The sequence below is a fragment of the Trichoderma ghanense genome (genome assembly GCF_004382785.1).
Source record: "Trichoderma ghanense strain CCMA-1212 chromosome Unknown scaffold_3, whole genome shotgun sequence".
Lineage (NCBI taxonomy): Eukaryota > Fungi > Ascomycota > Sordariomycetes > Hypocreales > Hypocreaceae > Trichoderma > Trichoderma ghanense.
In genome coordinates, this window is record NW_027395666.1 from 846,084 (window position 1) to 871,391 (window position 25,308).

Here is a 25,308-nt window from a genome sequence, read left to right on the forward strand (position 1 = left end):
ATCCCCAAGTAGTTCTCACGGTCCAGAGCAGAGCGCGACAGGCAGCATTCGCGTGGCTGCCCAGCTAGCGACAGAGTCGGCCTCGCTTCGCGCCGAGGGTCAGGTCGAGGAAAGGGCTCGCAGAGGATCGCGGAGTGCTGAGATGGGAGAGGTCAGATCAGATCCGCGTAGCGTCAACATGCACTCGTCTGGGGGGCGGGAGCGAAAGAGCGGCGGATGAAACGACGGCGCCGGTTCAGAAAACGAGGGGATGCGAAGAGAAGAACGAGGGCAGTGCCGCAAAGAGGCGTAGAAGCAGCCCGTGATGGCAACAACAAGAAGCAGCAGAGCAGAGCCGTCGAGTCTCAGCCAGGCCCGTCAGTGGAGGAGATGCTGGGCGCACTTTGTTGGATTGTTGGACTCACGGGGACTGGATGGACTGGACTGGGGGGCGGTCGAGGGCGGCTGCTGACAGCGCGTGGAGTCGCTGTGGCCTCTGTGGCCTGTGGTCGCTGTGGTTGCTGCTGAGGGGCGGCTAGTTCAGAGGTAATTTCCAGGCCTCAAGTGCTGAGCTCCAGCTCTTTTTAGGCTTGGGCCGCTGCTAAGCTACCCGTTCAGGTCGCTGGTACTCGTGCAGCGCGTCTCAGGACGCGGGCGGGCATGTACTGCTACTTTTGCACCTGCCAGGCGCTGCCGTGCATCAAGCAGTGACGGGATAGGAGGACGGGAGCTCTGGAGCGTTGGAAGCATCATGACGCTTTTAATACTACGGTACCTTACGGGTAGAGAATACTGCTGCTGATGAGAGCTGCCTCCGGTCTCTGATATCCTTCCCCTCCCGGACGAGGCGCACTTCGTCTCAGTCCTGCCAAAGGCTGCGCCACATCTAGATTCCAGCTCGACGTGTGGAAACCCACGGCAGGGACTGAAACTTTCCTGGCACTATCCCTGAGGGCGGGATGAATAAGGCGGATTCAAGACCTTCACGTTCATGTATTTGACAACGACATGCGCTCCGGACGGCGAAGCTGATGTACGCAAGGCTATGCTGCTCGCCTGCAGTGTCCCTGAGTGCTTATCGCACGAGGCAAGCGTGGATTTAGGGTAAATCTACTATTCATAAAGTGGAAGCCGTGCCAAAGGAGAGGTATCAGCCGAGTCATCAACCGGACGCTAGGGACAAGAGATCAACTTCCTACGTGTTTGTCTCGTGCTAACATCTGGCATTGAACACGAACAAAATAAGAAAGCCGAGGTGGGATCCGTTGCTTTGCCAGATCGAAGTGATGCTCAGTACCACATGGCCATCGTTGGGATGTGTCCTTTCAATCGTCTCGCATGTGCCTCTCTTCTGATACGTTCATCCGTCCAGTCGTTGACCCCTGTACTCCGTAGCTGTCCAACCTCTGAGCGAAACTGCATGGAGTAGATATGGAATACTCCGACGTCACTCTACAAGGGAGTAAACACAATACAACATTGAAGAGGATGGAAACCCCCCAAGAAAATGGAAAACCACCATCTATGACCCAAGCCTGCAAACCCCCCCAAACACCGCCGACACACGAGCTTCTCCCAACGACGCCCCGTTTCAGAGCCGTTTGGAAATCAGGGCCAAGCCAGCTCCAGTAGCTTTGCTTAGATTTCGATATTCATTGCCAATACGGAGTTCGCCTTATTACAGCCGAGATCAACCCGGAGCAACAGCCAGGCACACATAAACCGGCCCGATCCACAGGGCCCTTGTATTTTTGGAGCATAATCTGTATAAGCGTAAAAAAAGAGTCCCGTTTTGTGGTCCTTTTTACTCTTCTTTCTATGTATGTTTCAAACCTTTTTGCTCTTCGGAATGTTGCGCGAAAGTGAAGCCGGATCAAAAGATGACAACATGAAGTCGATCACCTCTCTCCACGACAGGGGACAGCGGGGACAGGCACCTTACACCACGAATTAGGGGTTCAAGTTTGGGGCCTTGCGTTTTGTAAATGCGGCACTGTTTCCAGCGTCACATTGGCTTTATAAGAGCATGGATCCTCCCTCTCCCCTTGTCCATTTCTTCGCTTCAAAATGCTTCGTACTCCGTACTTTTGCACACAAAGCTCGGCTCCTGAAATTTCGTCAGATCTATCGCCAAACCTTACACGTATCTCTAAACCGCCTCCTCATGCTACAGTACTATCACGATGACTGACTTGTTGCCCTTCCGCCCAACTTCTTCCCTGCGACACGGCACCTGCACGGCAATGCAGCTGCTCAATGTGCAACCCCCTGCGCGCTTATTCCCCCCGGCCACCTTAAAGGAGGCGCTTTTGTCCTTGCTATGACGTCTAGCCACATGCTTTTGATGCGGCGACCTTTTTATACGTACGTTCCTACGAGGGGACACCAAGCGTCACCACCCATGAATTGCATCACGAAATGCCGCAGTCCCTGGCTTTGAGCATACTCGTGATACAGGCATTCTCGACTTTGTTTCTTCTTCCTTTTTTCTCGTATTCATGAGAACGAGGTGGTAGTACGATTACGAAGTAACGAGTCCCGCCTTTCAAGGCACGTAGCCTGCAGATATTTCTCGGCAGTATATGTGAGCCCCCGGGTCTGCTGTCAGGGGGTTCGCTGCGGCACTCCGTCGTGGACCCGCGCTGCAGATTCTCATGGATGACTGCATTGAACACCTCGTACTCCGTAAACACTTCGCAGATGAGAATTTGCAAATGGGAAACTGTGGGATTCGAGCAGTAAGTAACACTACAATCTTATATCCAAGGCTTCAAGAATGTCAGTACCGTATCGCAGCAACAAAGACAACGGGTAAGTCTCAAATGCCTCCCCCACAGTACATGCAAGCATATTCATCCAGCCGACAAAGAAAATCCATCAATCAGGCGTCAACGCAACAAAGTCCTACACGGCGGAATCGTACTGCCAGGCACCGCTTGTGCTGCTTCGTGCGTCGTAGGTGCTCTGTACCTGCATCCAGGCGTACCTTAGGTGGAAGAAACAACTCCCCCGTATTCGCTCTTGGTCCTTTCGGCCATCCCCTGCCCCCCTTGCCAGCAAACCCATACATCCTCAGTACGAGTTGAGCCTCAACTTATTTTTAGACCATCTTCTTCAGCCTCTTCTCAATCTTCTCCCGCCCCTCCAGCGTCCGCCACACTTCGTGGGGTGCCCCGTCGACAATGTCCCAGCCCAGCAGCTTGTCAGTCAGCTCCGTCAGGTCCTTCTGCTTGCTCGCCCACTTGTCGTCGTGCTTGATCTTCTCGCCCGAGCTAATAATGGCCAGCGCCGTGTCCCTTTCCTGGATCTGCCGGCTGCTGTCGACGTCGCGCTTGGTGAAGGAGTTGAGCACCAAGCTCTCCTGCAGCTTGGCGAAGATGAACTTGGGAGACTGCGGTGAGGATCGGCCGTAGATGCGGTCACGGCTGCTGCGTCCTTTGAAGAGCGCGCCCGAAAGGCGATCCAGGCCAAGCGGCGAGATGGCGCCTCTCAACCACAGCCAGAACCCTCGGCCTGGCGCGGCGCCCGGGCCCAGCAGATCCTCGTGCAGGGGATCGATCAGCAGCAAGCCCCGAACGTCGTGACTGTGGCGGGCTGAAAACACTCGCGAGTACAGTGAGCCAACGCCTGCGCTAGCAAGAACCCAGGGACCTCCCTCTCCTGCCTTGGCCAGGGCCTCGCTCAAGGCGTCCACGACGAAGCCGGCGGATGACGGCGACGGGGCGGTGTCAGACCAAGCCAGCCCCGGCCGGTCTGCGAAGCAATAGCGAGAGATGGACCCGTTCTTGACCGCATTGTCTGCGAAATCCCACAGGCTGTACTCAACGGGCCACTCGCCCCCCTCGAACAGCACCGTCGTGACCGTCTTGCCGCTGTCGTCCGTCTTGTTTCCATTGCAGTATAGGTGGATGCGATACTTGTTGTCATCGACCCAGTACAGCTTTCCGGGAGGCGCAACTCGAGCATCGAGGGCTCGCAGGATGATGTGCATCGTGATCAGGACGACGGCCACCACCATGACCGAGTAGGCAATGGTCGAGAGCAGCACCTCGAGCCATTCCGCGAGCGACTTCCTCGTCTCGGCGCGGCCCGTCAACCGTTCCTCCTCCTCGGCCTTGCCCCATTGCACGGTCCTGTCCGTAACGATGGACCACACGCTCATGAGCAGTGCCCATACAACGCTGACGACTCCAACCCATCCTTCCTCGTACCTCGTTTTCTGGACCGCGAGGAGGAGGATCACGTCGAGTGCAAAGAAGGCCTGCAGTCCACGCCTTCGGGTTAGATTCTCTCTTCGAGCGATGAATCTCTCCAGCTGTTGGGATGGGCAGTACTTACGGAAATGACAATTGCCGGCACCCTCACGGCTTTGGACGGCACACTGAAGAAGAGCAAGGCAAAGAACAGGTTGGCCAGCGTCAAGCTCGTGTAGCCAAACGCAAAGAAGCCGCTCCCCTTTTGGTGGAACCCGGGCGGCGTCGCGAACACAGACACGAGCAAGATGAGCCACCACAGGAACGTCAGCGCGGTGAAGAGGAACGTCAGATAGCGGAGGACGCGGATGCTGAAGAGGTTGTACGGCGACACGGCAGGGTCGTCGGGGGCGAGGAACTCTCTGTTGGAGTTGACGCGGTTGGGCAGCAGGCGGGTGTACTCGTCCGGGGGAGGGCGCTCGCCCTCGACGCTGTCGGCTCGGTGGTTGGGGCGGGATGGCTGTTCGTCGTCGTCCATTCTGGAGGAGGAAAACAGTGGCATTGTGGTGTTGTGGAGGATCTCGGAGAGGGATGGTGGATGATGAGGGTATCTGGAACCAGCAGCTACCCCATGTATCCCAATCTCTCAGAATGAAACAGCTTCAATCGAAAGGCCGTCACTTAGAAAAGAGGAGAGAAAAGAAACAAAGAATAGAGATTGCCATCCGTGCCATTCTTTAGTGCACTGAATCGTCAACGCCGTGTCATACTTGGTTCCATCATGCCCCAAAATCGCAACCAGAGCCTCGGAATCTCAGCCAAGAAGCAAAAGTGCAATACGTCACTGCGCCGACACCATGTACCGCCACCATGTACCGCTGTAACCCGGCCCTCCACCAATCGCCATCGTGCCTCGCCCAACCATCTGCTGCTTTTGCTCCGGACCGGTCGAACTTGTGATTTTCCCAGTTTGCAGCTCTTTTCCATGGGCGTTCTTTAACGGGGAAGCTCTTCTTTTTTGGTTTGTGTTACTTTTACGTGCTGAGTGAGGCGGGAAATGGCGTGGCTTGATGCGCATGTGATGCGTTGATATGGCTTCTGTTTTGGGAGGTTTTGGTGGAAGCTCCTTTGGAGATGGGCTTGGCGGCGCAAAATGTATGACGCATTGGTTCGAAGATGCTGATCTGCGATTGGGACGATCGAAACAGATGGTGTTACTAGACTACTCGCTGCGATGAAGTCAATTTCAAGCTTGATTGGATGGTATCTGGAAAAGAGTCTCGGCAACGGCAAGCTTGCATCAAGATATCAATTCGAACTTGTAGCTACCTACTCGTACATTTAGTATCTAAGGTACCTAGATCTTCTATATCCACCATTTTGCGCATATACCATAAGGCAAGCAAAACTCAATGGGATGCTGAAACTAGTAAAGGCGCAGCTCATTCAGCGGCTCATTCAGCGGCTCATGCAAGGACGTGTCTCTCTGCAAAGCCCAGAACAGCCATTGGATGTTCTAGCCCTCGATGCAACGTAGGAACATGAATGAAAGATGGTCGTTGGTGAAACGCAAACCGTGCTGAAAGGCGTCCGATCCTTGTCGACGTGAATCATAGGCTCACAAAGCTCATACAAAGGTAATACAAGAGAAACAGGAAGATTGTAGATAGGGACAACGAACTAAGATGGGGGGAAGAAATCAGAAAACGTTCGAGCCATCTTCCCGGGCTCCTCACTCAGCCCAGGGCGCGATAACGTTGCTGCTGCCTTTGCCACTATTCATGCTCGGCGCACTCTTGACGCTCGGCAGCGAAGAAAAGCTGCTCGACACCGACGACTGAGGACCATGGCCATGTCTGCCAAACGACGCCGCTCCAGCCTTTGCCCGGCCCTTCTCTTTGAGAGCCTGCTCGGGAGTAGGGCCCGATGTGGACGTGACGGCATCCGCGGGCACCTTTCCCATGGGGGAGTGCATCTTGGCAGCAGCTAGCGGGTCATTGAAATCGATGCCGTGCTTCTTGAAGGCGTCTTTCTTCTGGCCCTTCATCGCTTGGGCGGAAGGCTCGCTGGTCGCCAGCCAGTTTTTGACTTGGGACATCCACCGAGGTCGCTTCTTCTCGCTTCTGCTAGACAGCGCAAATTCATGGCGAGGCTCCTCGCTGCTCAACGAAGCTTCGTACTCGATACGCGAGAGGTTCGATCCCGAGCTAGTACCCGCTGATGCTGAGGTAGTCATTTTGGCCGCTGGCTTGGACTGGAAGAGGAAGATCGGGTCGTATCTGGAGCTGCGAGAGGTTGCGCTCGTAGCTGCCCAATTCAGGGGGTTATCTAGAGGGGCGTCGGTAGAGAAAGACACCGGTCGCCCATCAACTTGAACCTCGTGGGCGGCCAATGCCTTGTCTTGATGACAGAGGGAACTGTACTGACCCAAAGACAGTCTTTGAGATGACGAGATGTCTCTGAACTGCTGATCTGAGTTTGGCAGTGTCGCGCCGGTAGGCGATGGGCCTTGGCTGCCTGTGCTCGGCGACGAGTACGCGTACGCCTGGCCAGGGGTAGGATTGATGGAGGAGCTTCGCGAGAGGAAGCGGTTCAGGAGCGGGCTTCTGTCCACATCAGACAATGCCGGATGCTATCCGCCGTAAGTCCGAGAGGCCGAAGGCGGGCTCTGAGACGGGAGGGTGCCCTCAACGAGTGCTGGACGAAGGTAGTTGGCAGGCGTTGGGGTTGCGTCGGGAGTCCGCGCTGTGTCCGGCGATGGCGAGGTAGACGGAATAGGAGCCGTCCTTTTAGTGAGATAGAATGGGTAGGAGAAGTTGCGGATTTCAGTAGTTCGAGTCAGCGAAGTTGGAGGCAAGGCGAGCTGATGATTTGAGCCAGGCGGAGAAGCGTCGACAGGTGTTGGAGGTGCAGACATAGTCTTTCGGTAGCATTTGATGGGCCACGGGAAAGAGAGTATGCCTTGGAGTTGGTGGGAAACGTAGGAGGTGCTCCGATGTTCCAAAATAGATGGTATATGAGTAGACTTCCAAAATATGATGGAAGACGACAAATGTTGACCAGGGTAAAGACGCGAGGAGGTGATGAGATCGACCAGGAAATCTCTCGTGCGGCGTCGACGAACTGACGAAGGAAATGTAGGAGATGCGCCGCTGATGGCAGGACCTTGAGTGGCTTCTTTGCTGAAGAATAGAGATGATCCAAGGAAGCTGTTGGGTGGCCAAGTCAAAGACTAGAAAGAGCTGGGCAAAACGAGGAACCAAAGCGTCGGAATGTGGGAGTGAAAGAGGGTTGGCCCAGAGGGGGGGGGGGGTTTCCAGATTCTGGGGCCTAAATCGTGGCTCCCAGCCCACGAGGTGGCGAGCGGCAGAGGCGTTGAGCACCTTTGTAGACAGAGGGGCCGTTCTTCACCTCTCGCTCTCTTTTGCATTTCTGCTATTGTCCAGAGCAACAATCACCATATTTTGGCTGTCCACTGTTTATGTATTGTTAACGAAGATCGCAAAGATGCGAGCATTGTGTCACCATTGAGCGCCGGGGACAATGGAGAGCCCTCTGAAGAATTACAGTGAGAAAGACCCTTCGTCTTCGTCTTCTTATCTTGTCTTCTCTTCGGCCACACCACACATGAGTCGTCACTTCGTTCTTCCAGCCCCAGCCATCTTCACCCAGAAACGATCCCTCACATGTCCTCGCACGCACGGGCTCCCAGTCGAATCACCCTTTCAGATCGATATCCGGCACTAGAGGCGAAGCACTTGTTTTAGCATCGGCAACGGCTGCTCGGATTGGTCACCGGCCTTGTGAGATGTTGAACCTAGATCTCGCTCGGGGCGGCCATGCTGCAGATGGCCGCGCAATAGTTCAGCTCTTCCAGAAGCAAGGGGGCCGCGCCGTCTGTCGTTTTTCATGCCTCTTCACCCTGCACCAGACCTTCGCTTCACGTCTAGCGAGCAGAGTATGCATGCCACTAGTGGTTTTACCCTTGGATATGTGTCCATGTGCTGCGCAACGTAGGCGGCGCAGGCTCTGGAAGGGGAAGCCCAGCAGCATCCGCGGCCAGAGCTGAGCATCGTGTGGCGCCCACGTTGCCAGGGATCCCCAGGGCAGAAGAATTTCGATGGAACTTTGATCCCCGCGAGCCACAGTGGCCACTTCGAGGGTGGATTGCGTTGCCAAGTTTGGGAGAGCAGACATGCTCAGCACGCCCATTGGAACGACGAGGCGCATCTCCACGCGCGAGCCAGAAGTTCCAGGTCGCGGGTATCGCCAGCCACTTCGTCATGAAATACTGATCTAGCAGTCCGTCTTTGTTAGCATACAGTAGCAGAAGCTTCGAGGGACGGAGTAGGATCATGTAGATCATGTATTCATTATCATTCTGCCGCTGTACTTCTAGCTATCAGGTCCACTGGGAGAAGAATCTTCCGCTCCTGTCCATGACGGACATCATGGCACGCGAACAAAGCGCCTGGATACGCGCATCCCTTGATAGATACCAAACTGCACTCCCAGATGTGTTAGATCATTTGCACCAGCTAATGTCCACCACGATGTCTCGGTCATTGGAATACTACATATCATCGAGTCAGTTAGCCTGTTGAGGCTCTGAGGCAGGTTAGCAAGGTTGTTTGTTTTGGAAAGCTTCTGCTAGCTCCCGAGGGTGGAGCTAACAATTGAGATGCGAGTCGATCCACCGCTGACCACGACTGTAAGTGAAGTATATCCGCATGCGCCGGGTTTCCATTTGTTGACCAGACGGCCAAGCTGAGACGGAACCTTGCAGCATGAAAGCCTGGGGCTGGTTGCACGGCCAAGGGCATTCTGCATGTGTGCGACCTCGGTCTGTTCACACTCACCGTAAATGGTCCGTTTTCACCTTCAGCCGCACGCCAATTCTTGCCTTGTACTGCTATTAGCTACCTACCAAGTACGATGGCAGCACTCCATTTTTGGGACTTTTCGCTTCATGGATGTCACCATGCCCCAGTGAGGCTTACATCGCTCATGAGAACGGTTATAATACAGCTACAGCTACCCTGCAACGGGTTTTGGTTTCGAAGCACGAGATACCTGTTTCGCTGCTGATGAATGCTGGCAAGGGCATTCGTAGGCGAGAATGGAATCTCTATATATTTCGTAACCTTGAAAGATATGTATTGTTGGCGGGGATTGATGGATTCGTTACTAAAGAATGAAAAATCAAGACTGTACATAAAGGTTTAGCCCAGCTCATCGTTCTCTTGCGACGAGCTAGAACATCGCACCATGAGCTTACTAAGGCACCAGCTCAACGATGACATCGTCCCATCACCTCCAAACCCTCTCCTCCAAACCATTCTCCTCCCGCCTCATCTCCCCAAGCCTCACCCAAAGCGCGCATCTCTCCACAAAACACCCCCGAACCTCAACCTCTCACCAACCAAAGCCAGCCACTTCCCTCTTCGCAAAAGGGACCTCCCCTCCCCCGCCGCTCGGCCTCGGCGCATCCCGCGCTGACCATGGCCCCGGCACTCACAATCTCAACAGCAACAACAACAACAACAACAACAACAACGATGGCCTCCCGATCATCCTCCCCCGTCCCGCCCCCCATGTCGCCCATCACACCGACCCTCCCGCCCGCGCACCTCGCCAGCGACACCAGCAACGCCCCCGCCGTCGAGCCTCTCCCTCCCGCGACCGCGGCCCAACAGCAGCAATCACAATCACAATCACAACAGCCCTCCTCATCCAGGCCAACGTTTGCGCATTCGCAACAAGCCGACCAAGTCGGCCTACCGCCACCTCCCCCGCGACCCATCGAGTTCGACAAGAATCCAGACGTCATCGCCCTCCGCTCCGCAATCACCGTCCTCCAGATCCAAAAGAACCGCGCGACGGCAGACATCCAAACTCTCAGCCAGATCAAGAACGCCGCCGTCGAGCACCCCGACGAATTCGTCCGCGACCTCGTCCAAGGCAAGCTCGGGCAGGGAGCGCAAGCGCAATCCTCATCCGCCTCCGCTGGCGCCAACGACGATGCTGCTGATCATGAGCCCGCGTGGATTGCACACTCGATACCCAAGGCTCAGGACGTCGTCCGTTGTCCGCCGATCAACTGGTCGCAGTATGCAGTCGTCGGAGAGTCCCTCGATAAACTCCACAACGAACAGGTGAGCCGGCCCACGCAGGGCACGCCGGCTACGCTTGGCGCAGGAGGCGTGTATCAGTTCAAGGGAGGCGATGGGAAACAGGAGGAGTATCCTGGCGTGGCGGCTCCGTATGCGCCGCTGAAGGACAAGATTGACAAGAAGACGAAGAGCAGGAAATGAGCGCCATCGCTGGGGGCGATTTGCTTTTGAGTACAGCCTCACTATTGATTCTTATATCGCGGCATCATGTTATATGGACGGCAACTGGGACAGAAACCATGGGAAATTGCATACATTACGGCGTTTGGGTGCTAGATGAACGTGTTGGCGCACATGCCTGTCAGAAGGAAATGACTGGACCAGTCAACTCTAATTCTGCTTTTTTTTCCCTATTGGGAGCTATAATGACGATAACGCATCAATATGAACCAAGACGATGGTATAGCAAACGCGTCTCATACTCATGACGTGCAAAGGCACCGTCACCCTCCTGTGCCCCCAGCTGTCTTTGAGAGATGATTCGTCCGCGACAAGCAGCCATGTCAGTCTGATCTCTGCCCGCGCCATCTACAAGTCTGAAAATGAAGGTCAAACGCCCCATGATCACCAGGCGCACCGCAATGCCCAACTGTCCGTCTGAGAGAATAAGGGAAGAGGAGACACGACGGACGGGGAGGCAAAGAAATTGATGGGAAAAACTGAAACGCCGTCAACCTATTGTGTTATGCACCTGTAAAGGAAAAATGAAGATAAAGGCAAAGAACAACAAGAAGTAAAGGGGAGGAAGAAGCTTGGGAGATGAAATCATGGCCGCGCCATCGAGAGGTACCTTGGTCACGTTCACTCGGGAAAGTCTCTGTTGCTGGGTTAGTGGCTTTGTTAAAGATAGTGAGTAAAGGGGAATCTTACTCCATGCTCTGCTGCACTGATCTACGCAGGCGGCGGTTGTACAGTTTCTTGTCCTCAGGCTTGTTCCCCCAGAACATCTTGGTGGCTTCCGGGTTGACAATTTTCCTCGGGTCATATGCCGGCTCCTCTTCCTCAAGCACCTCAAAGATGGCATCGATGTGTGACTTGACGTCCTCCAGCTTCATAGGGTTGGGGGTGTAGCATGCCGTTCCATCGGATGCAATGTGGTGATGGAAGATCTTGGTCTCAAACTTGACCCGCGGTTGTTCGTCTGGAAACCGGGTGCTAAAGTGCATTCTGATGCGGAAAAGTCCGCCGTCGAGATTCGTCATGGGCCTTCCAAAGTAAGTAATCAACCAGACAAAGGGATTTCCGTTCTCGAGGACCACACTATGGGGCATATCGCCCTGTTTCAGGTAGGCCGACACTTGGTCAAACTGATGCTGCAGATTGACGGCAACTGTCGACTCTCCTGCTTTGGACGCGAGGCCTTCTTCAGCCCAGCGTGCTGTTTCTTGGTCAAGCGCTTCTTTGATAGCCTTGAGCCTACCCTCAAGCTCCGTATAGTTGAAGCGACCATCCATCGAGTTGGAGTTGGGGGTCTCAAATGGCATCTTGACAAACGGCGACAGATCTGCCACCTCTGATTTGCCTCGCGCCACGGCAGCCATGTATGAATCGTAGTACCAAAGAAACCGACGTTTGCAAAGGTCCTTGAATGGCTCAAAGGGAACATTGGCTTCGTCCATGTCTTCCTTGTCCAGATCGCCGGATTTAATGGGGGTGAAGAGCGTGCTGGGAGCATAGGTTTGCAATCCCAGGTAGCCTTCAAGACGCTGGATAACAGAGATTCTCAAAGTTTCGTGACGTATCTATAGACAAATTAGCCACACCTCAACTTCCACGCGGTATGGACGGGGAACGGAGACGAACCTTTTGAATGTAGTGCTGCTGCAACTTCTTATCCGACTCTCCATTTGCGTCTTCGAAACCGGGCTCGTTTTCGTAAGGATTTGCTGACATCAGACTCTGTATTGATAACAGGATCGACTCCAAGCCCTGTGCTGATGACCACTCTTCACCGCGCTCACCTCTCCATGTGCTGCTGAAGGGTTAGAATGTTTCCGCTACACGTGTAAACACAACCAGACTGAGAAACATTACCCTAGGATGGACCTTTCGTTGTTGTTAGCATGTAGTCATGGATATGAGTAGCTCTGGCATAAACCTACAGACAAACTTTGCCCGTCGAGTAAATGTTGGGGTTGAACCGGCAACGGCCTCCGTTGGTGGTAAGGCACTGGACGCTGGGTGATTTTGAAGGGTAATCTTGGTACCTGATGTCAGTCATCTGCGTGTATTCGAATGGAGAAAGTGCAAGAGATCTAGCAACGCTGGGCCTCACCTCTGTTGAACCTTATTGCAAACTTGATTGTGATGTTAGCAAGGGATGCAAGTAGGTATGCGGTGCTATCGCACGTCTGCCAGACTACGAGACTGTCATAAGCTTACCTCGAAGAACCCAAATTCATACGGCGTCTCGTGCGGGCCCATGATCAGGGCTCTGACATTGCGAACGTCGACATCACGGCAGGCGACTGCAATGGCTGTGGTGGTGAGCAGATCTCGGTCAGTCCTCAGTTATCTGATATCGCCATGGCCATTTTGAGTAAGACGTCACGTACCCAAGTCGGAGCCTTTCTGAATGTCGCTGAGTTCCTAATGAGGCACCGCTGATCAGCCATGTGACCGACGCAGGACGACTGGTGAGAGAGCCAACCTTGGAGATTCGAATGATGGACTGATCCATGATGCTGGCCTTGAAGTCGTCGGGCTTGAAGGCGAGGTGCTGTGACGGGACGTATCAGACTGAGCATCGGCAAGAGGCGATCAGTGAGAGTTGCAGCACGAGACAGCCTCTGGCAACCGGAGGATTCATATGCAGAGGGCTGAGTTATGCCAGGCTGGACGCAGTTGAGGGTAATGGATTTAAAACTTTTATGTCACTGCCCTGCCTGGCCTTGCGAGTGGCAGAAGATGGGAGGGCTGCTCAGGCAAGGAGGGGTTGGCCCAACAGGTGAATCCAAGTTAGCGGGTATCTGCCTTGCCGATTGGCCTGCGGGTGCGAGACGAAGCACTGGACCTTGGGCAGGCAGACAGACGGACTGAGCCGACGTGAGACGTGATTGTTGAGAGTGGAGGGAATTGATTCTGTTGGCACGGTGATTGATGGGCTGGAAGGGAAGGGAAACTGGAGAGAAGGTTGAAATTGTGACCATATAAATGGTCCGGTACATGTCAAGTAATAGATTGAAGGTCCCAAGGCAACACGCTGCTGAATGCATCAGAGGGCCTCGTAGCGGGCACTCACATTTACAGGCGGGGCCGCTGTCGGGTCCAGTGAGTTCAGCCGCTGCGACTCCAGCACAGGCTGGAAGGCCAGCAGTTGCCGGGGAGTGACGCCACAGGCGGCTCTGAGCAAGCTCAAGCGCACCCGATATATATGTACTCTAGTAGGTATTTGCTTGATTGGTGATGAGAACTCGGTCCAGGAAACACGCAGAGTTCTTTCCAAGGCAGAGTTATCGAGGGCCTGTAATTGATCTTGCCTGGCAATGCGGAGCTGCAATGGAAGCTCGAGAGGGACACAAGAGACTTCAAATGCTTGTTGTCGTTGCAAGCAGCAACAGATGGGAGCGCCACCTACAGCATCATTCGTCTTCACCTTGATCACCGTCCTCGAATCAAGTCTCCCTTATCTGCATGCACCTTGACGGCATACAAACTCCATGCCGACCTCTTGCTACATTGTGTAGTACAATTACCAATGACATGCATTCCAAGATCTCCTGTTCTTCTCTTGCCCTCCCTCTGGTGAAACCATGGCAGCCATGAATGCTCGTCAGATGATGTGTTGCCTGGCGGGACCAGACGAGGTGAAGCTTCGTCGGCACAGCACATATCAGGGTGGGGTTGTGCTGTGGAGCCTGGGGCTCGGTGATTGATGCGCTGAGTTCGCGGGGTTCTTTCAGCCTTGCAGCGATTTTTGGGGCCACGCGCCTCGCGCCGATCTGACCGACGCGTTAATGGATTTTGGCCGTTTTCTGTTCACGCACTTCTTGGCACCAGGCATGAACCCTAGGCGTTGACTTCTACAAATTGTTCCCTGCTGAGCAGTTGATATCATTCCTCGTCTCTGATACTTCTCATCAATCATCAGCTTGACTTTCAGTTGCAAACCGCTTCACCCAGCAGTGGAGTCAGCATGGCCAGCTTCTTCGACCTCAAGGCCAGAAAGGCCGCCGCTGCCAACGGAACAGCATCGCAGAAACAGGACAAGCCGGCGGACGCGCGAGTGCAGCCCTGGGTCGAGAAATAGTCAGTCAATTCGTCATCAAACGACATCTCCAATGGCGTCTTTTGCTGACCAAGATCCCTTAGCCGTCCCAAGAGCTTGGACGACGTCACGGCGCAAGATCACACGGTCACGGTTCTCCAGAGGACGCTGCAAGCTTCAAATGTTGGTGGACCTGTTCGCAATCGCATACGGCAAACAGAACCAAGCTAACGGCCTTCTTTCCTACAGCTTCCGCATATGCTATTCTATGGCCCCCCCGGCACCGGCAAGACCTCTACCATCCTGGCACTTGCCAAGGAGCTCTACGGCCCCGAGATGATCAAGTCCCGAGTTCTCGAACTCAACGCGTCCGACGAGCGTGGCATATCGATTGTTCGACAAAAGGTCAAGGATTTTGCGCGGATGCAACTGACCAACCCACCGCCCCATTACAAAGACAAATACCCCTGTCCGCCGTTCAAGATCATCATTCTCGACGAGGCCGATTCCATGACACAGGATGCCCAGAGCGCCCTGAGACGGACAATGGAGACGTACAGCAAAATCACACGCTTCTGCCTGATTTGCAACTACGTCACCAGAATCATCGATCCCCTGGCCAGCAGATGTAGCAAGTTCCGCTTCAAGAGTTTGGACCAGGGCAACGCAAAGAAGCGACTCGAGTCAATAGCAGAGGCAGAGGGCGTGGCGCTCGAAGATGGTGCTGTTGATGCTCTCATCGGGTGCAGCGAGGGTGATTTGCGGAAAGCCATTACCTATCTTCAGAGTGCTGCCCGATTAGTCGGGGCGAAGCTGCCGGCAAAGGACGGCGATGGCGATGACTCCATGGATGTGGATAAACGGCCGGTGACGATCAAGATCGTCGAGGACATTGCCGGTGTCATCCCTGACGCCACTGTTGGCGATCTCGTCAAAGCTATGCGTCCTCGGACATCAGGACAGACGTATCAGTCCATATCCAAGGTGGTCGAGGACTTGGTAGCAGACGGCTGGAGCGCCGGCCAGGTCGTGAACCAGGCGAGTATTCTCCTTCAAGCGCCACTCAAAGCTCTATTTCTAACTTGTGTGCCTATGCAGCTCTACCAAGATCTCGTTTTCGACGAGACTATCCCGGACATTCAAAAGAACAAGATTGTTCTCATCTTCTCTGAAATAGATAAACGGCTGGTTGACGGAGCAGACGAGCATCTCTCAATCCTTGATTTGGCAATGAGGATAGCGGCCATCTTGTCTGAAAAATAGACAGCAACTACTTGAAGAGATCTAATGCGTACCGGGGAACAAAACATGGGGGAGTTGGGATCACGATGTCTTATTCTGACTAGACGGCGTTTGTACTTTTTAATCACCGGAGATGTGCAACTATATACCGAGATTTATTCCTAGACATACCAAAAGCCCTTTTAGGGTGGTCTCAAGCCGCATCCTTCAGCACTCCCAAGTTTCCATGCAACCTGGACCAGACATCATACCCGTTATCTGAGACGCTGTTCTTTGATGTGTTTTTCCGTGACCCAAGTCTTGCTTGCCGAATAGAACCCGTGCCCGCATCCTCTCCTTCATCAGGGTAACCCAGGAGAAGGTCAATTTCTCGAAGGTTGTCCAAGCAGTTGTCGAGGGCTACCTGCCCAATGTCGACGGTTTCCGCGGCATACTCAAGGAGTGCAATCTTGGCCGCATCAGCGGCAAACACCCATGGTTTGATGCGCTTTGAGATGTCTGGCTGTTCAGATTTTGATGCTATCTCCGTCTGTATGCCAGACCTCCGGCGTAGGGAGTCCTTCATGGGGTAAGCCGGCAGCAAATGGCTTTCCTCGCCAAGGCGGCCGAGAACTTGGCAGGCATCCTGGGTCTGCTTGGACAGCGCTGACGTGAAGAATGATTTTTGGCTGATGGCTGACTTTTGACTGACGGAAATAGACGCCAGGGCTCTCAGATAGGGGGTAAGAAGATGCTCGGTAGGAATCGGAGGCTTGCTGCTGCCGCGATCCAATCCGGCGACGAGCTGTGCAGGCGGAAGCAGTGTTGGGTGCGAGGGTTGAGATAGCTGAGCTTGCTGTGTTTCCAGCTCCAGAAGAGTCTTTCTCAAGGTCACGTATCTGGCGTATTTCTTGCTGATTGCTTCGAGATGGGTGGCGATTTTTGACGGATCGACTCTCGACTTTTGACTGCCGCTTTTGCCCGCTCTCGAGCCTCCTCCAGAGGCCTTGCCAAGCTCATTCTCCATCCAAGTGATGAGCTCGTTGCGAGTCGTGGTCAAGGCCTCCAGGCGAGCACCGTTGCTGACCATGTCGAACTGGTTCTTGGATCGAGCTCTCGTCTCACGCAGCGTCTGCTCCTCTTGCTTCAGCAGCAGCTTTGCTCTCAAAACCGTCTTCTCCAGCTGTTGGATTCGGTCGCTCAGGTCCGCGCCAGAAGGACCCTGATCAGATGCGAGGCTGCTGATGACATCGTCAGGGGCACTTGGCGCGCCGGAGCTGCCCTGAAAGATGTGCCTGGCATCCAGAAACTCGCGTGTGGCAGCAGGTTTCTCCATGAGAAGATCCAGAGACTGGCGCACTGCGAGAAGGCTCTCTCTCTTCTGCCGCAGCTTCAGAAGGCATAGTCGTTCCTCCAGGAGGTCGGCGCTGCTCGCCTTTGCCTTTGACGGCTCGGTGTCTTCAGGGGTACTCTTCTGCAAGAGGCTCTCGAACTGTCGGCGTGCTGCTGTATTCGCCTGAAGGGCTTCGACATATTCCTTGAAGACGCCCTTTAAATCTGAAGGCGTGCTGACTTCCTTTGAGCTGTCGACAAGAAACAGAGGGCTCTGGATGGCGCCATTGCCGGCACAGGATCCCAGGTGAAGAGCCAGAACGCGTCTGATGTAGTTGACCTGTTCTCGAGGCTTGATGTACGGCTCGAGCTGCCTTTGAAACCTGGTCAAGAGCTCCGGCTGCTGGTCAGACATGCTGGGGTCTTGATGCTATTCATGGTCCTTGATCTGCCAGCGTTGGGCTGCACATGCCTTTGCCTTATACCTTATCGATGCTGGCACATGCAAGTACCTTACGAAGTACAGCTACCCCCAGAAGCTTGCATCCAGCCTATCACGATTCACTGGGCGTCCAAGTACAACTACTAACAGGGGGCCACTGAGTGAGCTGGCCGGCAGTTCACAGGCCCCACGCTGTGGCTGGAACGCCGCCTCACGTGTGGCGCAGCGCACTAGGGGGCACTTTGCTAGCCTGGCGCGTCCAGGCAGATGCTGGCTCAAGGAAATTTATCGCGATCAACCTCTTGAGCAAAGCGACTTCGACCAATCCAGCAACCTCGCAGTGCTGAGACGCCTAGGCATCCACCCTCCGATTCTCGACTTGGTTGCCTTGATCTGGGTGGCAAGCACATGGTGAAGTAGACGCTGGGCTCACCGAGCTGTTGTCGAGGACATCGACGTTCTCTTTCCACTCTTTTCACCTTCTTCTGTCACCTAATCTTCCGACACAACCGCCACGATGTCCGACCCCCATCGCGATGTCTCCCAGTACAAGTACTCGGCCATGTCCAACCTGGTCCTCCAGGTGGACCGTCGGTTCGTCACACGACGAACGGACGAGGCCACGGGCGACCCAGAGTCTCTTGCTGGGCGCCTGAGTATCCAGGACATGGGCTCTCGAGTCGCTCGTGATGAAGCCCCAAAGCCGAAGAAGCAGTCGGGGATGCCCGACATTGAGCGAGGAAGTCTTCAAGAAGGGCAGGACGTCTTGATGAGAGAGCAGCGAAAGCGAAGACCCGATGCGCCCCAAACCGGTGTTCTGGGCACGAACGACACCCTGATCGAAGGCATCACATATCGACCTCGAACCGCTGCGACTCGGGCGACCTTTGACCTGATCCTGACGCTTGTGGCGAACAGCCTTGGCGATGTCCCGTACGATGTTGTTCGCAGTGCTGCGGATGCGGTGTTGGAATATCTAAAGGACGACGACTTAAAGGACTTGGATAAGAAGAAGGAAATCGATGAGATTCTCGGCACAACTCTGAGCCCTAAGCAGTTCAACGAACTGATCAACTTGGGAAAGAAGATTACGGACTACGACGCCCAGGACGACGATGAGGATGTCAACATGGGAGACAACAACGATGATGACGCCGAAATCGATGAGCGACAGGGCGTGGCTGTTGCCTTTGACGAGGACGACGAAGAGGACGACATCGTCAATGAAGTTCGGGATGAGTCTTCCGAGGACGAAGACGAAGCGGAGGAAGAAGAAGGGGCGGCCAAGGCGGATGAGGACGCCATCGACGCTGAGGAGGAAATGATTCTCGACGCAGCGCCCACTGGAGATAAGCAAAAGAAGAACGACAAGACAACAATACCCGCGCGAGACGTGGATGCTTTCTGGTTACAGCGACAAATTGGCATGCTATACCCAGATGCACACGAGCAAGCAGACAAGACGAAGGAGGCGTTGCGCATTCTCTCTGGAGAACCGGACGAAGTTGGTGGCGAAGAAAAGTCACTACGAGAGATTGAAAACGATCTGATGGAACTCTTCGATTTCGAGCATCACGAGCTTGTCCAAAAGCTGGTCGAGAATAGGGAAAAAGTGTATTGGCTCACGAAGCTTGCCAGAGCACCAGACGCAGAGCAGCGTGCCAATGTCGAAAGAGAGATGGCTTCGGAGGGTTTGCAGTGGATTCTCAACGAGCTGCACGGCAAGACTGGGCCCGACGGAGACAAGGCAGGAAAGGGGACTATCAAGATGGATATCGATGTTCCCGCCTCCTTCACCGCCGAGGGCCCCAAGACGGAACGTCCTGAAGGACATCTGGTGGGCGGCTTGCAGCCGAAGAAGCTCATCAACCTGGAGAACCTCGTTTTCGACCAAGGAAATCACTTGATGACCAACCCCAAGGTCAGGTTGCCGGAGGGATCGACGAAGAGATCCTTCAAGGGCTACGAAGAGATCCACGTACCCGCTCCGAAGAAACGCAGCGATCCAGATGACATCCTCATCCCCATCACAGACATGCCGGAGTGGTCACGCCTGCCCTTCAGCACGGCCAAATCTCTGAACAAGATACAGTCCAAATGCTTTCCAACGGCTTTTGAGGACGATGGCAACATGCTTGTTTGTGCTCCCACTGGCAGTGGTAAAACAAACGTGGCGATGTTGACTATCCTGAGGGAAATCGGCAAGAACCGGAACCCTGAGACTGGCGACATCGATCTCGATGCTTTCAAGATAGTCTACATCGCCCCTTTGAAGGCCCTCGTTCAAGAGCAAGTTGGTAACTTTGGAAAACGCCTCGAGCCTTACGGAGTCCGCGTGTCTGAGTTGACTGGTGATCGCCAACTCACCAAGCAACAAATCGCAGAAACCCAGATCATCGTGACTACACCTGAAAAATGGGATGTCATCACGCGCAAGGCTAATGATCTCTCCTACACCAACCTGGTTCGCTTGATCATCATTGACGAAATCCATCTGCTCCACGATGATCGTGGTCCCGTTCTGGAGAGCATCGTGGCCAGAACCATTCGCAAGACCGAGCAAACGGGAGAGCCGGTGCGAATCGTCGGCCTGTCTGCAACGCTTCCAAACTACCGAGATGTTGCGAGCTTCCTCCGCGTCGACACCAAGAAGGCCATGTTCCACTTTGACGGCTCCTTCAGACCGTGTCCCCTGCGACAGGAGTTTATCGGCGTCACCGATCGCAAGGCCATCAAACAGCTCAAGACGATGAACGATGTTACATACAACAAAGTCATAGAGCACGTCGGCACTCACCGGAACCAGATGATCATCTTCGTCCACTCTCGTAAAGAGACCGCAAAGACGGCTCGGTATATCCGAGACAAGGCTCTGGAATTGGACACCATCAATCAGATCTTGCGGCACGATGCTGGTAGTCGAGAGGTCTTGGCTGAAGCTGCAAGCCAGGCCACCGATGCGGATCTCAAGGACATCCTGCCTTATGGTTTCGGTATTCACCACGCTGGTATGAACCGTATTGACAGAACCGACGTGGAGGATCTGTTCGCCAGAGGTGCCATTCAAGTGCTTGTGTCCACTGCCACTCTTGCTTGGGGTGTCAACTTACCCGCCCACACCGTCATCATCAAGGGCACACAGATCTACTCACCTGAAAAGGGTAGCTGGGTTGAACTGAGTCCTCAGGATGTTCTCCAGATGCTGGGCCGTGCAGGTCGACCGCAGTTCGACACTTACGGTGAAGGCATCATCATCACAGCGCAGAGCGAGATACAGTACTACCTTTCGCTTCTGAACCAGCAACTTCCCATTGAGAGTCAGTTTGTGAGCAAACTGGTCGATAACCTCAATGCCGAAATCGTACTCGGTAACGTCAGGACTCGGGATGAAGGCGTCGAGTGGCTCGGATACACATACCTATTTGTTCGAATGCTGCGGTCTCCCGGATTGTACCAGGTTGGTCCGGAATATGAGGACGATGAGGCGCTAGAACAGAAGCGCGTCGACCTGATACACTCTGCAGCAATGGTCTTGAGGAAGTCCAATCTTGTCAAGTACGATGAGAAGACGGGCAGGATGCAGTCTACAGAACTGGGCCGCATTGCTTCGCACTACTACATCACCGCCAGCTCCATGGACACCTACAACAACCTCATCCAGCCATCCATTACTACTATTGAACTCTTCCGCGTGTTCGCTCTGAGCGCCGAATTCAAATACATCCCCGTCCGTCAAGACGAGAAACTGGAGCTCGCCAAGCTGATGGGTAGAGTGCCGATCCCTGTCAAGGAAAGCATCGAAGAACCACACGCAAAGATCAATGTTCTGCTGCAGGCCTATATCTCTCGCTTGAAGCTGGAGGGCCTGGCTCTCATGGCAGACATGGTTTATGTCACGCAGAGTGCCGGCCGAATTCTGCGAGCCATCTTCGAGATCACGCTCAAGAAGGGCTGGGCGTCCGTTGCAAAGACCGCCCTGGACCTCTGCAAGATGGCCGAAAAGCGAATGTGGCCCACCATGTCGCCGCTGCGCCAGTTCCCGTCGTGCCCGCGTGACATTATTCAGAAGGCGGAACGAATCGAGGTTTCATGGAGCAGCTACTTCGATCTTGATCCTCCCAGAATGGGCGAGCTGCTGGGCATGCCCAAGGCGGGCCGTACTGTCTGTGGACTGGTTGCCAAATTCCCCAGACTCGACGTCCAGGCGCAAGTCCAGCCCATGACCAGATCGATGCTGCGAGTCGAGCTTAGCATTACGCCGAACTTTGAGTGGGATGATAGCATCCATGGTGCGGCCGAGAGCTTCTGGATCATTGTCGAGGACTGTGATGGCGAGGACATTCTGTATCACGACACGTTCCTTCTTCGCAAGGACTATGCCGAGGCCGAAGCAAACGAACACATTGTCGACTTCACCGTGCCGATCACGGATCCTATGCCACCCAACTACTTCGTCTCAGTCATTTCCGACAGATGGATGCATTCGGAGACGAGGTTGGCCGTTCCTTTCCACAAGCTCATCTTGCCGGAAAAGTTCCCCCCTCACACCGAGCTGCTCGATCTTCAGCCTCTTCTCGTGTCAGCGCTCAAAGTCCAGGACTACATCAACCTCTATCCGGAATGGCGACAGTTCAACAAAATCCAGACACAGACCTTCAACTCGCTGTACAAGACGGATCAGAATGTCTTCATCGGCGCTCCAACGGGAAGCGGTAAGACGGTATGTGCCGAGTTTGCTCTCTTGCGGCACTGGTCGCAGGGCGCGGCGGGTCGAGCAGTTTATATCGCTCCGTTCCAGGAGCTTGTCGACGCTCGCCTCCAAGACTGGCAAAAGAGACTCGGCCACTTGGGCGGCGGAAAGGAGATTGTGAAGTTGACGGGCGAAACCGCCGCAGATCTCAAAATCCTGGAGGCTGGCGACTTGATTCTCGCTACGCCGACGCAGTGGGACGTCTTGTCCAGGCAGTGGAAGCGACGCAAGAATGTCCAAACGGTTCAACTCTTCATCGCCGATGAGATCCATCTGCTGGGCGGCTCTATGGGCTACATCTACGAGATCATCGTATCGCGTATGCACTACATCCGTACCCAGACGGAACTGCCTATGAGAATCGTTGCCTTGAGTGTCTCTCTGGCCAATGCACGGGATATCGGCGAGTGGATTGATGCGAAGAAGCACGACATTTACAACTTTAGCCCTCACGTCAGACCCGTGCCCCTTGAGCTTCACATCCAATCTTACTCGATTCCCCATTTCCCGTCTCTGATGCTGGCCATGGCAAAGCCCGCGTACCTAGCCATTACCCAGATGTCGCCAGACAAGCCGGCGATGCTCTTTGTGCCTAGTCGCAAGCAGACAAGAAGCACTGCGCGCGATTTGCTAGTGGCCTGCGCTGCGGATGACGACGACGACCGCTTCTTGCACGCTGATGTTGAGCAAATGCGACCCCTTCTTGATCGCGTCCACGAAGAGGCCCTGGCTGAAGCGCTGTCTCATGGTATCGGCTACTACCACGAAGCTCTTAGCCAGAGTGACAAGCGTATCGTCAAGCATCTCTACGACAACGGCGCCATTCAAGTGCTCATCGCGTCTCGAGACGTATGCTGGGAACTGACAAGCACCGCTCATCTCGTCATCGTGATGGGAACACAGTACTTTGAGGGCCGCGAACACAGATATGTGGACTATCCTCTGAGCGAGATCCTGCAGATGTTTGGCAAGGCATTGCGACCATCAAAGGACGGCCGCGGCCGTGGCGTGCTCATGTTGCCCCAAGTAAAGCGTGAGTATTACAAGAAGTTCTTGAACGAGGCCCTGCCCATCGAGTCACACTTGCACAACTACCTCCACGATGCCTTTGTCACGGAGATTAGCACCAAGATGATCGAGTCTGGTGATGATGCCATCAACTGGACCACGTTCACATACTTTTATCGAAGGCTGCTCGGGAACCCAAGCTATTACGGCTTGACCAGCACAACGCACGAAGGCCTGAGCAACTTCATGTCAGACCTCGTCGAAACGACGCTGCGTGAACTGGCCGAGTCCAAGATTATCGAGTTCGATGAGGACGATGGATCTGTGGCGCCGCAGAATGCAGCCATGATTGCCGCCTACTACAACATCTCCTACATCACGATGCAGACCTTCTTGCTCTCACTCACGGCACGGACGAAGCTCAAGGGCATCTTGGAAATCGTCACCTCAGCCACCGAATTTGAGACGATCCAGGTTCGTCGGCACGAGGACAGTCTTTTGCGACGCATCTACGACCGCGTGCCCGTTAAGATGGCCCAGCCCAGCTACGACTCGCCTCACTTCAAGGCCTTTGTCCTGCTCCAGGCTCATTTCTCTCGGATGCAGCTTCCTATTGATCTCGCCAAAGACCAAGAGGTCCTTCTCTGCAGAATTCTCAGTCTCCTCAGCGCCATGGTCGACATTCTGTCATCGGATGGCCATCTCAACGCCATGAATGCCATGGAAATGTCGCAAATGGTTGTCCAAGCCATGTGGGATCGAGACAGTCCTCTCAAGCAGATCCCGCACTTTTCGCCAGAGGTTGTCAAGGTTGCAAATGACTTCGGGTGAGTTTTCTTTCTTCTCAGCCCCTTTTACTGGTGGTAGTCACGTACTAACTTTATGTTTAGAATCAAGGACATTTTCGATTTCATGGAGGCGATGAATCCCGATGAGAACCCAGACTACAATAAGCTGGTCAAGCAACTGGGTCTTTCGCAGAAGCAATTGGCACAGGCAGCAGAGTTCACAAACGAAAAGTACCCCGACTTGGAACTAGAGCACGAGGTTCTTGATGCAGACGAGATCAGGGCCGGTGAGCCGGCTCACCTGAGCATCAAGATCACGCGCAACATCGAAGAGGACGACGAGCACGACCCTACGGTGCACGCGCCCTTCTACCCGGCGAAGAAGATAGAGAACTGGTGGTTAGTGGTGGGCGATGACAAGACCCGAAACCTTCTGGCAATCAAGCGGGTCACCATTGGCCGCGAATTGAACGTCCGGCTTGAATACACTGTGCCATCTCCTGGTGAGCACAACCTCAAGCTGTTCCTAATGAGCGATAGTTACGTCGGCGTGGACCAGGAGCGGGAATTTTCAGTTACGGCAGCAGAGAGCATGGACGTGGACGAGGACGACGAGGACGAAGACGAAGACGAGGAGTAGATTGCCGGCGCGCGCTCTCCCCGCCGTTTGATGACTTTGCAAATTGCAGAGAAGAGAAAAGTCGATTATGTACAGTAAAGGCAAGCTACGGATACAAATCTTAATGTGTGATTTATTGTTGCCCAGCTCCCCGTTTTTACACGAGTCCTCCAGCCCCCGGTTCTGGCTTTTGGCGACTCCTATGACGATGATCAGCTCTTTGCGTATTGTTTTCCGGACAAAGCAGGGGTTGTGGTGGCGCAACGGCTGTGGAACAACAGTTTCGAGGCCCACGGCGGTTGGGGTTGTCCAGGCGAAGGCGAGAGAGAGAGAGAGAGAGAGACTCTGCAGGCCCGGTGTTGGAGGCACGGCGAGGCGTCATGGCGGTCGAATGGCAATGGTCGCACGGCCCCTGCGAGCGTCGAGCCGACGGCCAGCCTGCAGAGCAGCTCCAGCTATAGCTGCCAGCTGCCAGTGGCCCCCGGGGTTGCCGCCTCGGCAGCGTGAGTCGCGGGCCTGGGGTGCTTATTTTGGAGTCGTCATTAATGCCACACCTTGGGGGTCACGTGACTCGATTCGGTGACGTTTGACGTGTT

The 25,308-nt window shown here is 54.4% G+C and overlaps 8 protein-coding genes across 8 annotated transcripts; 4 read left to right on the forward strand and 4 right to left on the reverse strand.

The window, feature by feature from the left end:
- Window positions 1–216: 216 nt before the first annotated feature.
- Window positions 217–507, forward strand: CCMA1212_003591 (uncharacterized protein; the record flags this gene model as incomplete). Its single annotated transcript, XM_073700932.1, has 1 exon — window positions 217–507. One exon carries the CDS (start codon window positions 217–219, stop codon window positions 505–507), a length of 291 nt encoding a protein of 96 aa, XP_073560723.1.
- A 2,572-nt stretch (window positions 508–3,079) lies between these two features.
- Window positions 3,080–4,734, reverse strand: CCMA1212_003592 (uncharacterized protein; the record flags this gene model as incomplete). The annotated part of the gene is made up of 2 exons (XM_073700933.1): window positions 3,080–4,240; window positions 4,318–4,734. 2 exons carry the CDS (start codon window positions 4,732–4,734, stop codon window positions 3,080–3,082), a joined length of 1,578 nt encoding a protein of 525 aa, XP_073560722.1.
- A 1,170-nt stretch (window positions 4,735–5,904) lies between these two features.
- Window positions 5,905–6,408, reverse strand: CCMA1212_003593 (uncharacterized protein; the record flags this gene model as incomplete). The annotated part of the gene is made up of 1 exon (XM_073700934.1): window positions 5,905–6,408. The coding sequence occupies one exon, from the start codon at window positions 6,406–6,408 to the stop codon at window positions 5,905–5,907; it is 504 nt and encodes a 167-aa protein (XP_073560721.1).
- Window positions 6,409–9,730: 3,322 nt separating this feature from the next.
- CCMA1212_003594 (uncharacterized protein) lies at window positions 9,731–10,486 on the forward strand (the record flags this gene model as incomplete). The annotated part of the gene is made up of 1 exon (XM_073700935.1): window positions 9,731–10,486. The coding sequence occupies one exon, from the start codon at window positions 9,731–9,733 to the stop codon at window positions 10,484–10,486; it is 756 nt and encodes a 251-aa protein (XP_073560720.1).
- Window positions 10,487–11,146: 660 nt separating this feature from the next.
- On the reverse strand, window positions 11,147–13,025 carry CCMA1212_003595 (Ubiquitin-conjugating enzyme E2 Z; the record flags this gene model as incomplete). The annotated part of the gene is made up of 9 exons (XM_073700936.1): window positions 11,147–11,162; window positions 11,216–12,087; window positions 12,149–12,317; window positions 12,380–12,391; window positions 12,448–12,544; window positions 12,621–12,642; window positions 12,728–12,822; window positions 12,901–12,934; window positions 12,996–13,025. The coding sequence occupies 9 exons, from the start codon at window positions 13,023–13,025 to the stop codon at window positions 11,147–11,149; spliced, it is 1,347 nt and encodes a 448-aa protein (XP_073560719.1).
- A 1,455-nt stretch (window positions 13,026–14,480) lies between these two features.
- Window positions 14,481–15,815, forward strand: CCMA1212_003596 (Replication factor C subunit 2; the record flags this gene model as incomplete). Its single annotated transcript, XM_073700937.1, has 4 exons — window positions 14,481–14,593; window positions 14,657–14,735; window positions 14,802–15,581; window positions 15,651–15,815. 4 exons carry the CDS (start codon window positions 14,481–14,483, stop codon window positions 15,813–15,815), a joined length of 1,137 nt encoding a protein of 378 aa, XP_073560453.1.
- Window positions 15,816–15,987: 172 nt separating this feature from the next.
- Window positions 15,988–17,520, reverse strand: CCMA1212_003597 (uncharacterized protein; the record flags this gene model as incomplete). The annotated part of the gene is made up of 1 exon (XM_073700938.1): window positions 15,988–17,520. One exon carries the CDS (start codon window positions 17,518–17,520, stop codon window positions 15,988–15,990), a length of 1,533 nt encoding a protein of 510 aa, XP_073560452.1.
- A 544-nt stretch (window positions 17,521–18,064) lies between these two features.
- CCMA1212_003598 (Pre-mRNA-splicing factor brr2) lies at window positions 18,065–24,733 on the forward strand (the record flags this gene model as incomplete). The annotated part of the gene is made up of 2 exons (XM_073700939.1): window positions 18,065–24,132; window positions 24,196–24,733. 2 exons carry the CDS (start codon window positions 18,065–18,067, stop codon window positions 24,731–24,733), a joined length of 6,606 nt encoding a protein of 2,201 aa, XP_073560454.1.
- Between the last annotated feature and the right edge of the window lie 575 nt (window positions 24,734–25,308).